Below are 12,384 nucleotides of genomic sequence, written 5' to 3' on the forward strand. Positions count from 1 at the left end.
CTTATACAGGTGCGTTTACACTATGTAGCATAAACAAGATGCATATAACATGTTTTTTATAAAAAGTTACATATCCGTGTAACAAGATACATGTAATATTATGTAAAAAACAAAATTCCTGTTATATAACAAGTTTTGGTTTCGCGCACGAAGTGAGAAAATGTGTAACATGTTACAGAAAAGAGGTGAGGCACATGGTGGGGATGGCCAGCTGACGGCTGGGCTGCGACTGAATCTGTAACATGTTACTTGTGCACTTTTGGCTCCGCTGGACTCTTGTTATAAATCAAATGTTACACAAAAGCAATGTTACAAATGACATGTTACTCATAACATGTTATATAACATGCTACACAGTGTATACGCACCTTAAAGAAGTAGTGTAGAGAACTGCCAACCAGAGGGCTATGTCCTGAACTCCTATGTTCTGCCTCCTAGCGGTGGCGGTGGCAACCACGGCCTGGCAGACCTGCGCCTCGCCCTCCTTTGGGTTCGGGCGAACTCGGCTGCCTTCGGAGGCAACCCGGATGACGTCACGCTGCTGGGGCACCGCGCCGGCGCCTCGCTTGCACTGGCGCTCTCCGCCGACCGCAAGCCGCCCTTCGCAAAGCTGTGGCTCTCTGGCCCCGGGCTTATACTCCGTCCCCTTCGGCCCCACGAGACGAGGCCGCCAGGGGCCTTCCTAGCGGAGGCGGGCCTCGACTGCGGAGAGGATGAGGAGGAGGAATGCTGGAGGGCCTTGGACGCCGAAGACCTGGTCGAGGCGACGCCCGAGCACTGGAAGTGGAGGCCCGTGGACCTTCCAGCACCCGATGAAGAGAGCCTCTCGCATGGGTGGCTCACGGTGGACGGGCGCGTGCTCATGCGGTCACCACTCGACGCCTGGGAGAGGGAAGGCGTGCAGGTGCCCACCGTCATAGGTGAGTTTTGACTGGGCGCCTTCGTTTCCGCTGGGTGATCCTCGTGGGCAGGAGACTCACATGAGACCAGTCCTTTCGCGTTGAACCTTGTTGACATTCACATCGGAAATCATCGGAAACCAAGATTTACTTATGATACCCTTATATACAAGATAGTATTAAGCTGGGCTTATTTTGGCTCATCGGGGTAACTTTGGCCGAGATTCTAAAAAGAGATTTAATATTTTCAAACAGTTTTTCAGCCAACACATGGTCATAGTGAAATCTGTTACCATTGGGCGACATAGTTAACTAGAGTTTTCTTCATTTTTCAAGGTTCCAAAGTATGGTAAAAGCATAGGAGATCTAATTAATGGGAAAACTTCCTTTATGGAGTAACATTGACCCATCAGACAGATGTAACTTTCTCCATGACTGTCAGCACAGATTCCGAAAAGGTAGATCATGCGAAACTCAGCACATGCTCTTCCTTCACGACATTATAAAATCTGGTGAATCGAAAAGACAAGTTGACGCACTATTTCTAGATTTTAAGAAAGTTTTCGACACTGTACCTCACAACAAACTTTTATACAAATTACAGTCATGTGAATTAAACGAGACAGTTGTAAACTGGATACGCGACTTTCTCAGAGATCGTAAATAAAAAGTAGTTCTTGACGGAATTAGCTCTGATGTTGTAAAAGTTACATCAGGTGTTCCACAAGGAAGCGTGATCGGCCCCCTGTTGTTCATTATATACATTAATGATCTCTGCTCCCGCATTAGCAGTAAAATACGTTTATTTGCTGACGACGCTGTGATCTATCGCGAAATTAGCGATCACTCTGACTAGGAAATTCTATCATCTGACTTAAACAACGTACATTTGTGGAGCCAAGAGTGGGGGCTCGAACTTAATCTGAGCAAATGCATGACGGTACATTTCTTGCGGAATTCGTCCAACTCTAACCATGTTTATGCAGTGGATGGTATTAACATAAAGGCAACAGACAAAGTGAGGTACCAGTTAGTTACGATAAGCTCGAACCTCACGTGGGGAACACATAAAAAGAATATTTGCGGCATAGCCCTGAAGAAATTAGGATTCGTCAAGCGTATTGTAAGATTTTCGGATGAAAAAGTAAAAGAAAGGTGCTATTTCGCTCTCGTCAGACCGCACCTTGAATATGCAGTGTATGCGATCCGGTACAGAAAGACTTATCTACCAACTGAATAAAATACAATGGAAGGCTGGGTGGTTCGTCAAAAACTGCTATAGGCGCACAGACAGAGTTACCATGTTGTTAAGCGAATTAGGCTGGGAGCCGCTGGAGACTCGGAGGCTGCACTCTAGGCTTAGATTGCTTGAACAATTGAGAATGGATATCTTTAAGAGCGACACAGTGAACATAATATTAGAGCCACACTATATGTCCAGGTCCGATAGAAGCAATAAATTAAGAGAGATGTTTTTCCGAAGGGATATATGTGGGAATTCGTTTTTCCTCCAAACCAGAGAGGACTTAAATAAACGCTAGTCCCAACTTCGTTGGAGCACTTTTTTTAAGCTGTCAACGGCTGGTGTCCTAACAACCCCTGCCACACGCCTTTTAGGCGGCTTGCGGGGTATTATGTAGATGTAGATCAGAAAAAACAAGCACCATAACCATGAAATATCATGCTTGGAACAAAATAATCCCAGTTTGGGGCATCACTGGCCCAATTTAAAAAAAATCACAAGGGAATTTCTATGTATTGCCGTATCTTAATTTCATGCATCACATATTCCTAACCATATAAAGTAATATAGGAAATATTTGATATCGCATACATTCAAATTTACTGATTTAAAAATATTTTCTGCACGCACAAGTAGTGAAATGGGCCAAGGTGTCTAACGGCAATTCTTTCTTTGATGGCTGATGATATCATCACTATGGACCCCAAGATAAAACGAGAAAGTGCCAAATTAACCTGCCGTTCCAATACTTTTGAGACAGGACAGGAGGCGATTGATATCCGCCTGAGTAAAAATATTTTTAATCGAGACACGGTGCATAACTTTGCAATTCGTGGATTACCATGTTAAATAGAATGATAAATGATGGAACTCCTCACTTTAATCCGGATTCTGAAGATCTTTCCGGCCAATCAGGAGTACCCTAATTGTTGTGACTGTTTATGGTTACATATAAACAGTTTTTTATTTACTCAAACTTATTCATTCTCCTAGACGACGATAAGTGAATCGTCAGTTAAAACTTTGAAAATATACAACACAAAGAAGAACTACTGGAGTCTTATACTGAAGTCTTGCCACTCATGGTCTACTTCCAAACAAATACCCGCATTGCTGGAGAACAATACCCCTTGTGAAAGTGTTTTTACGAGGTATACTTAGTTTCAAAATGCGAGGCGTAGGAAATCTTAGAACCTGGTGACCCAGTATCAGTTGTTACTCAACTTATTAACCTATGGTCTCTGTAAACTTAAGGACTAGAGTGAGGACTCATTATACCAACGTGGCAACTGAGTCCGTTGATGTAAGGAGCCAGACTTGAGCAACGCTCTGAAATACGGCCCTGACTCTCGCCTTTCGGACCCCGTGGCCTCGCTACTTCGTCACATTTCCTCGAAAATACGTGGAAGAGCTCCGATGGTCAGTCACGGTTTAACCACTCTATTCTACTGGGGGGATAACAATTGAGCAACGAATACAGCTAATTATATAGCTAATTCCAGTAGCCAAATTTAATTTTAACCTTAGCCAAATTTAATTTCATTTTAACCCTAGATAGCTAATTCCCGTAACCAAAATTAATAATGATTTTTCGGTCGAAAACGCACCATTTTTATACCACAGAGGCCAAGCGCTTCCATTGACCGCGAGTTTGCCCTGTTGCTCGATGATCTGGACTACTCTTTTCTTCGAATGTTTTGCCTACATTTTCTTTTGGTCAGAGTATCGGAGACAGGGGAGACTAGGGACCGATTGAAGCGCTAGCCTCAAAGTTTCTGTAGCTTGAAAAATAGTGCGTCTTCGACCTGCCCATTATTAGTAAAACTGGATTGTTTTCAGCGTGACTTCGTGAAATTGCTTCACATTGATTTGAAAAACTGTAGACCTTGTTGATTTCGCATACATGTGAAATCATATTCTATGGATCGTCATCACATCACATCGTTATTTCATATCAGGCATCAATCACATAGATGTGAAGGTTTTATGATTCAAAATCAACAGTAATTTTGGTTCCCATTGCCATCAGCTATCCAGGTAAAAATTTCGTGTCAAAAACTTTCTGCACCCCATAAATTAACCACCTAATAACTCTCATCATTTCCGCAGGCACGACGTCACACGGAGAGTCAACGGCCGAGCTCTTTCAGAGGCGTGACTGGAATGCTGATGGCGCCGTGCGGGAACACGTCCAGGGAAGTGCCCTGGGTTCCGCGGGAGTCCACGCCATGAGCCTCTACGATAACTGGACGCTGGGCGCGGACTCCCCCGTTGCCCGCCTAGCCGCCGTCATCACCGACATTCGCTCCATCTGCCCCCTCCTCTCCATGGCTCGCATGGCCTCCACTTCCAAGGCTTCCAAGGCCTCCCTCTACTTCTACGTGGCCGAAGCGTCCCCAGGGGAGGCGGGAACCCCCGGTGAACCAATAGGCCCAGGGGACGATCTGTCACAGATCCTGGTCCACCCGACGAGCAGGCCCGAGGAGAAATACGGGCCGGTGGCTCAACTCTTCTACGCCTACGTGCGGCATTCGTTCAGTGAGTCGGGGGAGCTGTGGGCTCCGGCACCGTGGTCTCGGGTGCCGGCGATGCCGCACAGGGTGCTGCTGACGCGACGGGACGGCCGAGTGGATGCGCGCAGCAGTTTGTACCACGCGTGTGATACCTGGGAGCGCTACGGTTTCGTCGATTGGAAGTTTGCGAGGACAGATTGACCGCCTAGCGGTGGAAAAGATCAGTGGCAAGGATGAGACATAGACATGTGAAACAGTGGGATTCTTCAGATGTGCTCGGAGAAGTTCAACCGATTCAGGCGTGATACAGTGGAAGTTCTACATTTTGAAAAAGGAAAGGTAGTTCCACTTCATTTGGTAATTAGCCATCATCTCCTGCAAGACTCGTAAGCTGAGATCAGTGAGCCGAAACACATCGTACACATTTATTTAGCGTGGAAATGTGCAACTACCTTTCATTCCAATATTTATTTAAATGATCGAGACGCTCCGTTGCCAAAATACTTCGCAAATTTAAAAACATTCTTTCATCCCACACGCAATCTTAGCGAACAGAATCATCGCCTCTTCTCCAGTTTTCCATCTGTCAGTTGAATTTTACTGACAACATTTTATTCCCGTCCGAGGGATGTCATTAAGTCGAATATCCAGGATAAGGAACGAAAATGCTGTCAACAAAAGTTAATTGACCTGACGAAAACCTAAAAGATAGACGATGATACTAGACGTCACGGGAGACTACTAAATAGCAGTGAACAGAATATTTAAAAAGTTTCATGAAGTGTATCCAAAACATTCATTTTAGTGTTGGAAAAAGGAACAAAGGTTGTGTGGGAAAGAGTGAGTATATTATGAAACGCAACTAAATTCTCAGGTGTGAAACAACAGGACTTATTCCCCAGCATTTCATTTTCATATGAAAATCATTCATAGCTTAAGTAAATAAGCACATACCTGGAATATTTTTTTAAAAGAGTTGACACATCACGAACTTTCAATCAGCTGCAATCTTGATTATCAACTTCTGCTCAACTAATATACGAAATAATTGGCCGGAATAAAATTTTTGTTTCCTGACCGATTCTTAACGCAAAGCTAGGCATGAGATGGTTTTGAAACTGAATTTTCAAAATACCCTTATATTTTCTAACTTTTTATGCAACGCCCATGAATTTATTTTCCTTTGAGTATACCTCCAAGAACTCAATTGTCATGATGGAACTTAATAGCAAATAAAATTAATTCCTGCATAGCACTGGTCCACCAGCATCATATCTTATTAATTAGATATCTCCCCACTCATAATTCATGAATTACAACATTTGGAATGGGTCCTACACATTACAATTCAAGAGTATTTCCCAATCAATAGTTTGGCGTCCTGTATTTTTGGTACAGAATATGACTGCCTCGATTTTTGTATTGTACTCTAATACTACGCATGCAAAATGGTAATATATTTCAGTACATATTCTCTATGATGTTATCCTCTTGGAAGAACTTAAGAAGAAGCAAGGAGATCTTTGAAATTTTTATAGTTGTGATTACTTTACAACGGAGAAATGAAATTTGTATTTGAAAGGGCTTACTCTCCTATAATTCCACTTCATTTGGTAATTAGCCATCATCTCTTGTATATATTACCATATATCTTATAATTTATATCTTGTACTTTTCTGATTGAAAAGTAAATAACACGGTAACAAATACATTTGTTGTCATGCTATCCTGATTCATGTGCGCGGCCTGAGGCTCCTAGCACAAACGCCGATTCTGAACGCCCGGAAAAAAACCGGCAGACATTTTATCGGTGGAGCGCTGCTAGTGAATACGCCGTATTAACCGGTCATACGATCACTTGCTTGGTTTCCGTGATCAACCAACTTTTTATCGGTATCGAGTCTTGGTCGTTCAGTAAGCAAGCTCCCATCCCCTCCAATGGTTCACTATTGGAATGAGAAAACTTTGAGTAGAACACCGATCGACCAAACTAGGTACCGATAAAAAGATGGTTGATCACGACAACCAAGCGAGAGATCGTTTAACCGATGCATATGCACGCAGCGCACCACCGATACAATATCGGCCGGTTTTTTACTGCAGATTCAAAACTGGTGTGCGCGCAAAGAGCCTTAGCCCTAAGGAAAGCAACATAGACCCGCGAGAGCCATAATCAAGAAATAGCCAACTCCAGTTCAACCACGACACGGCGTATAACCCGCCAGCAGTAGCTGAGGCAACCATGATCATTTTACCCGAAAAATCTTTTGTTTCAAACGAAGAGTGTCATCTCGTGCTGCTGAAGATTCCATTGCGATGCCTCGAATTTATAAACTTCTCGCATGACCTGTGGTGTTGACAATACTATCCAGTGTATTAAGACCCTAGGGCATGTCTCGAGTGGATGAAACTTTGACTTCAAGTTCACGAACCTGGGACATTTTACCATGTCCTCGGGAGGGTTAAGGAAGGGAAGGGTAAAAGTTTGGAGTCACAGCCGCGATTTAGGTGATTTACGCGATTAGGGCCCGACGACTCCTCCAGGTTGGGATATGAAACTTGAGCGAAGCCGATTAACACCATCGAAATTAAATTTGCGGTTCGTAAAAAAATGAAGTTTCATCTTAGGAGGAAAATGGTCCTGCGCTTTCCCTCACCATCCCTAATCCTTCACCTCAGGTTTATAATTCCTCTCAAGCATTGAATGTTATGGAACGCCAGTCAGCTTCTTACGAGCATCGCGTTCGCTAATCACTCTCTGCCATTGAAGAATCTATTTAAATTTATGCGGCATCTTCGCTAAGATACCGCATAAATTTAAAGAGAACACTATTGCAACAACCTTCGCTATGACTAAAGAATGCTGAACACCCAGGCATATACGCCCCAAGACAATCTTGTCAAAGCACGCTGATAAGATAATCGGGGCCACGTACATGGAAGGTATTTCCAGGGAAGTTGGCGTGCGGTGATCTTCGCGAGGTTATCGTTCTAAGCAGTGCAAGGCGACCGAGAAGATGGTCAATCTCTTCAGGCTAGTCGACTTTGTTTCACCACCCGATTCAGGTTGTTGCGATCCGCTGGCGCGTTGTGGAGCCCAAATATTTAAGGCAATTGGCCACGGGCGAAAACTTTTCTACAAACGTCACTCTTCTATCACACGATCTAGTGGGGAGTAATTCCGATAGATGGCTCTGCGATGAACTTAAATGATGCTTCATGAAAAAATAGCAATCGCAGCACCGATAGCAGGTTTTGGAAGGCACTTTACGATATTTCACCATGATTCACACGATGAATGCAAAAGCGTTGAAATCATAACAGAAATTAAAATAAAATATCTTTGTATTTTCACAGCCTGAGTGCGCCTCTTCTCCAAGGGGCAAGTAAGAAGTAGGGCCTGGTCGACAAATGCCGGGACCCTGGAGGGGCCACAAAAACAGAATGTGCGTAAAATTGTTCGGGTGAAGTGGATTCGGTCCTCGAAATGACCTAAAGATGTCTGCAATCTGTGCTCCACACGGCGCGCCGGAAGTTCCACGCAATGGCCCCCTCGACCACCTCGTTGGCGCGGAAGTAGTCCGTTGCGACGACGTTGGCCAAATGGCCCCAGGTGCCCGCGAACCACGTGGACACGTTGCCATTGACGGCGTTGGCCATCTTGCGCAGGCCGCCCGGTCCGTCGGTTATCACGTCCCACGCGTTGGGCGTCAGCTCCGCCATGGCGGCCCACGCGCCTGACGGAGGTGCGGCCAGCGCACCCGACAGGTAATTGCGGAGGTCGGACACTGTGCGAACGTTTCCCCACTTCTGCACAACAGCCCTCCAGATGAGGCTGCCGCCGCGGCCCTATAACAGACATGTTACGGTGAGTCACATAAATAGGTCAAATAAGAATGAAGTGATAGTAGTATTCACTTTATGGAATTCCATTTAATATACCAGTAAATTTTAAAATCCAGTATGGTCAAAGAAAAACCTTGCTCAATTCGGATTTTAATGTTGGAGCATCATTATCAGGTGCTATATTTCAAATGACAAGCAGTAAGATTTATCGATACCTTTTATGCGTAGGCAACATGGATTGTGCCTGTAAAAGTAATTTTTTATCAAATCGACCATGATGTCTCCAAATATTGGTTTTTAAACACGGTAACCTTTTTCCTAAAGGCTTTCATTAAAAGGCGTTGCTTATTTAAAGTTCTCCTATCGTGAATAAAGATTAAGTTTGAAGTTTATGGGAATGCTTTTACCAGAATTTGCGTAGATCTATAAAAAAGCTTCCCCACCGAATGAGCTATGAGTGTAGGTGCTAAAATGAGTTTATGTCAGTCAGTACAACACAAAAATAAATGACTTTGGCGTAGTAAAGGCAGAAGTTTAAAATTAATCGCAGCGTTTCAATAATTCTAAAAAGATAAACATTTCCCCATGCCCCATAAGAGGGTCCTAATTTGCAAATTCGCTCTTTCCTTCGGTGTTTAAACCCAGAATGTTAGTTTAAATAGGTTAAGGTAGAACTCCCCATAGGCTGAGACTCAGGCCTGGGAATTATACACATTCAGGGTACGACGGCAAGATCTTTTACCAATCTTGGGATTTTTAACCAGTGATGATGAATTTAGAGATTACCTTTCCCTCGGCTTCCGCGATCTCCTCCGCTTTCTCCCTCGCTTCGCTATTGTCGTACCCGATGATGAGTCGTCGATCCTCCTTCCAGAAGGTGTTAAGGGGCGCGTCCCACCCCGTCGAGACGTTCGCCGCCATTCCATCGAACTCCCGGCCCAGGTATGCCATCAGTCGCACGTGGATGTCTAGGCTGGTGAAGCCCACGGGGAACTCCTGCACATCGAATATCACAACCTCTTGGGTGGCGGCCACGAACCGCTTCACCATGTCGATCACCTCCTGCAGCGGTCGAATCCGGATCACACCATGGTTCAGCCAGAAAACGTCCTTGTCGTCGCCGGACGTCGGCCGCTCCGGATACATGGTGCCGTTGGGGAGGCGCCGCGGGAGCGAGGGTGGGTAGTAGCCCACCCGGATGTCCAGGTATCGGCAGCCGAAGATTAGCTGCTGGAACACGCTCTCTTCCTGAGTGTAAGTATACTTCGTGATACGGTCCCCTGTGCCTGTAATTGAGAGAACAAGGCTGGTGACCATTGGAGGAGTCAAATGGAACAGTTTAGGTTGTCATTGAAAACCGGGGGGAAGGAAAATTTGACCGTGCATTTTCAAATGGTAATTCAATTGACGAGGCATTGATTAACAGGAAGGAGAATACGAGAGGATCGTTTTTCTAGGAGTTTAAATTAAAGATTATTAAATGTAGTAAGTGGGTGGTGAAGAGCCTGATCAGGAGCGTAGCGCTTTACGGTGCGGAAATATGGACACTTAGCTAAGAGGAATAGATATGATCGGAGGCGATCGAGATGTTGGTGTGGAGAAGAATAGAGAAAGCGAAGTGGATGGAGTAAAGGGGAACGACGAAGTGCTGGACATAGTGGGTGAGGATAGGCAGCTTTTAGATGAGATACGAAAGAGACAAAAGGTATGGATGGAGCGAGTACTTAGCGGGGAGGGGATGTTGAAAACAGTGTTATAGGGTACAATATTGGGTAATCGAGGGCGAGGAATGAAAAGAATAGGCTTTTTAGGTAGAATGAAAGGGAGTTGGCCTTATTGTGAATTGAAACTGGAAATGCATGAAGGAAGGGGAGGTTGCCTGAATTTTTCGAACGCATTTCATGGAAACCTACCTTCATTGGTAAGAATACTTTAATAAAAATGTAATTGAAACCATATGCTTAGGAAAACGTGAAATTAATGTGTGTACCTTCCGTTTCAACAAGGTTCATACCAGTTACGGAAGTCATGGAAATATCAGGTAAATTCAGTGATGATGAAGGGGAAAGTGCAGAGGTCGGAGTATTAAATAGATAAGAGGGAAATTGTGGCTGACCGAGGAGCGTTGAAAGGGTTCGAGCGGTGCGGTGGGTGTTTATTGCTTTCTTGTCCTGGAGGCAAGAGACACGGCGACTCGGCTATACTTGACTCAATTAATACCATTAAGGCCTGGTTACACGGTACATTAGAATGTACAAGAATCTGTACATTTTTCTGAATGGTTTTCTGAACAGATTCTTGTACATTCTCATGGACAAGATCCACGAGTAGGTGGTTACACGGTACATTTTTTCGGACATTTTTTCGTACATTTTTAAATGCGCAACAAATTATTTCAACTTCAAATATAAACCAATTGGGAACATGCAAACTTTTTTTAAAGTACTAGAATAATAAGATCCTTACCTCAAATGTACTTGCCGAAAATTTCGCGGATGAATAATGTTTTATAGCTGAGATATGAGTCTTTAAAAATAATCTTCAATGACTGTTTGAAAACACGTGACGGAGCGTGCGCGCGTTACATCACGGCCTGGAATCCACTGATGACAGACTGAGGAAGTGGATAGAAAAACTGTCTATGTAGGGACTCAAACGCAAATTTGGCGAATATAATTGCTGCTTTAACGTCAAACTTCGGACTGTGAATATATTGGGTTGCCAAGGCGTTGTTGAAATAAATAAAGGCGATTGTTTGGGGGGCTTTGGAAAGATTAAATTAAATTAAGTTGATTGCAGATTGTGATCTACGTTACACATCTACATCATTTGCTTAATGTAGTAAGTATATTGCAGCACGGGCCTTCAATAGAAAAACGTGTGAAAACCATATAAATCGTGTATCCCATAAAACCATATAAAGTGCCCCGACGTCTAGTGCCTCTATTTACTCGCCGGAGAAGTTTTTTGCTTGTGTTCGAAGGGACAAAAATAAGAGGAATAAGTGGTTGATGATTCACAGAATGGAGTCAAATACATTATCTATATTGTCAACGGGATATCCTCAACGTAAGTACACTCTTAAATCAGGGTTACCGCAGGATTTTATCAAGTTACTTATTTCACTTTGTAAACACCTCTATAAATGTACCTATCATTCTACCCATTGTAGGATCAAATTATAAGGAAAGTGGCTGTTTACGAGAATAAATACTGATTACGATTAAACCACGGTGAAAAATAAGGAATGTAATGGGCGGCCGGCCTCTCGTCACAAGGAGCCCCTAACAAGGAATATTCACGAAGTGTCTTTCGCCGATATCGTTAAAATTTTGTTGGATAGTAGTGTTCCATAATAAAAGCTTATTTTTAAAATTTCTCGTGCCCTTAAGCCTTGTGATATAATAAACAGGACATAATAAAGGCAGTTGAATTTTAGACTTGAAAGCGAGTGTGTCGTGATTTCTCTCCATCCTTCTCCTGTGAATCGGCGCACGCTACAGGAATATACGAGAAATATGAGGTTTTTGGCAAGGTAAATTCAATATTTATTACTGCGATGCCCATAAAGTTCGCTGCATGTCAACGCAACACCTAAAATTTCGACTCGTTTTGCAGTCGGTCTCGATTCAAAAACAGGAACTTGAGTAAATGCAGCGTAAATAGCACTTGGAACTTATTTCTTTGCCTATCCAATGCTTTTTTATGGCCTTTTAACGATCATTTGGATCTCAATCTTGGACAATTCTCGCGGTTCATACATTCAGCGCCTTTCCATCTGATCCTTCCTTTCACCCATCCCCTTTTCTTGTGTTCCATTCTTTCGCTACCCATATCCAATCAGTGAGATATCCAAGTCAAGCAAGATCATATCAAATCGAAA

The 12,384-nt window shown here is 43.7% G+C and overlaps 2 protein-coding genes across 2 annotated transcripts in view; one reads left to right on the forward strand and one right to left on the reverse strand.

Annotated features, from left to right (window-relative positions):
- LOC124154420 (neurotactin-like) overlaps nt 1–5,907 on the forward strand; it is a 46,839-nt gene extending 40,932 nt beyond the window's left edge. Inside the window, exons 6-7 of the mRNA XM_046528127.1 lie at nt 439–920; nt 4,252–5,907. Coding sequence (XP_046384083.1) covers nt 439–920; nt 4,252–4,856 — 1,087 coding nt within the window. The 3' untranslated portion in view covers nt 4,857–5,907. The remainder of the gene's footprint in view (nt 1–438; nt 921–4,251) is intronic.
- A 2,075-nt stretch (nt 5,908–7,982) lies between these two features.
- Nucleotides 7,983–12,384, reverse strand: part of LOC124154421 — a 40,423-nt gene continuing 36,021 nt past the window's right edge. The window contains exons 5-6 of the mRNA XM_046528128.1: nt 9,288–9,787; nt 7,983–8,504 (exon numbers count right to left, since the gene is read on the reverse strand). Coding sequence (XP_046384084.1) covers nt 8,148–8,504; nt 9,288–9,787 — 857 coding nt within the window. The 3' untranslated portion in view covers nt 7,983–8,147. The remainder of the gene's footprint in view (nt 8,505–9,287; nt 9,788–12,384) is intronic.

This window comes from Ischnura elegans, chromosome 2, assembly GCF_921293095.1.
Source record: "Ischnura elegans chromosome 2, ioIscEleg1.1, whole genome shotgun sequence".
Lineage (NCBI taxonomy): Eukaryota > Metazoa > Arthropoda > Insecta > Odonata > Coenagrionidae > Ischnura > Ischnura elegans.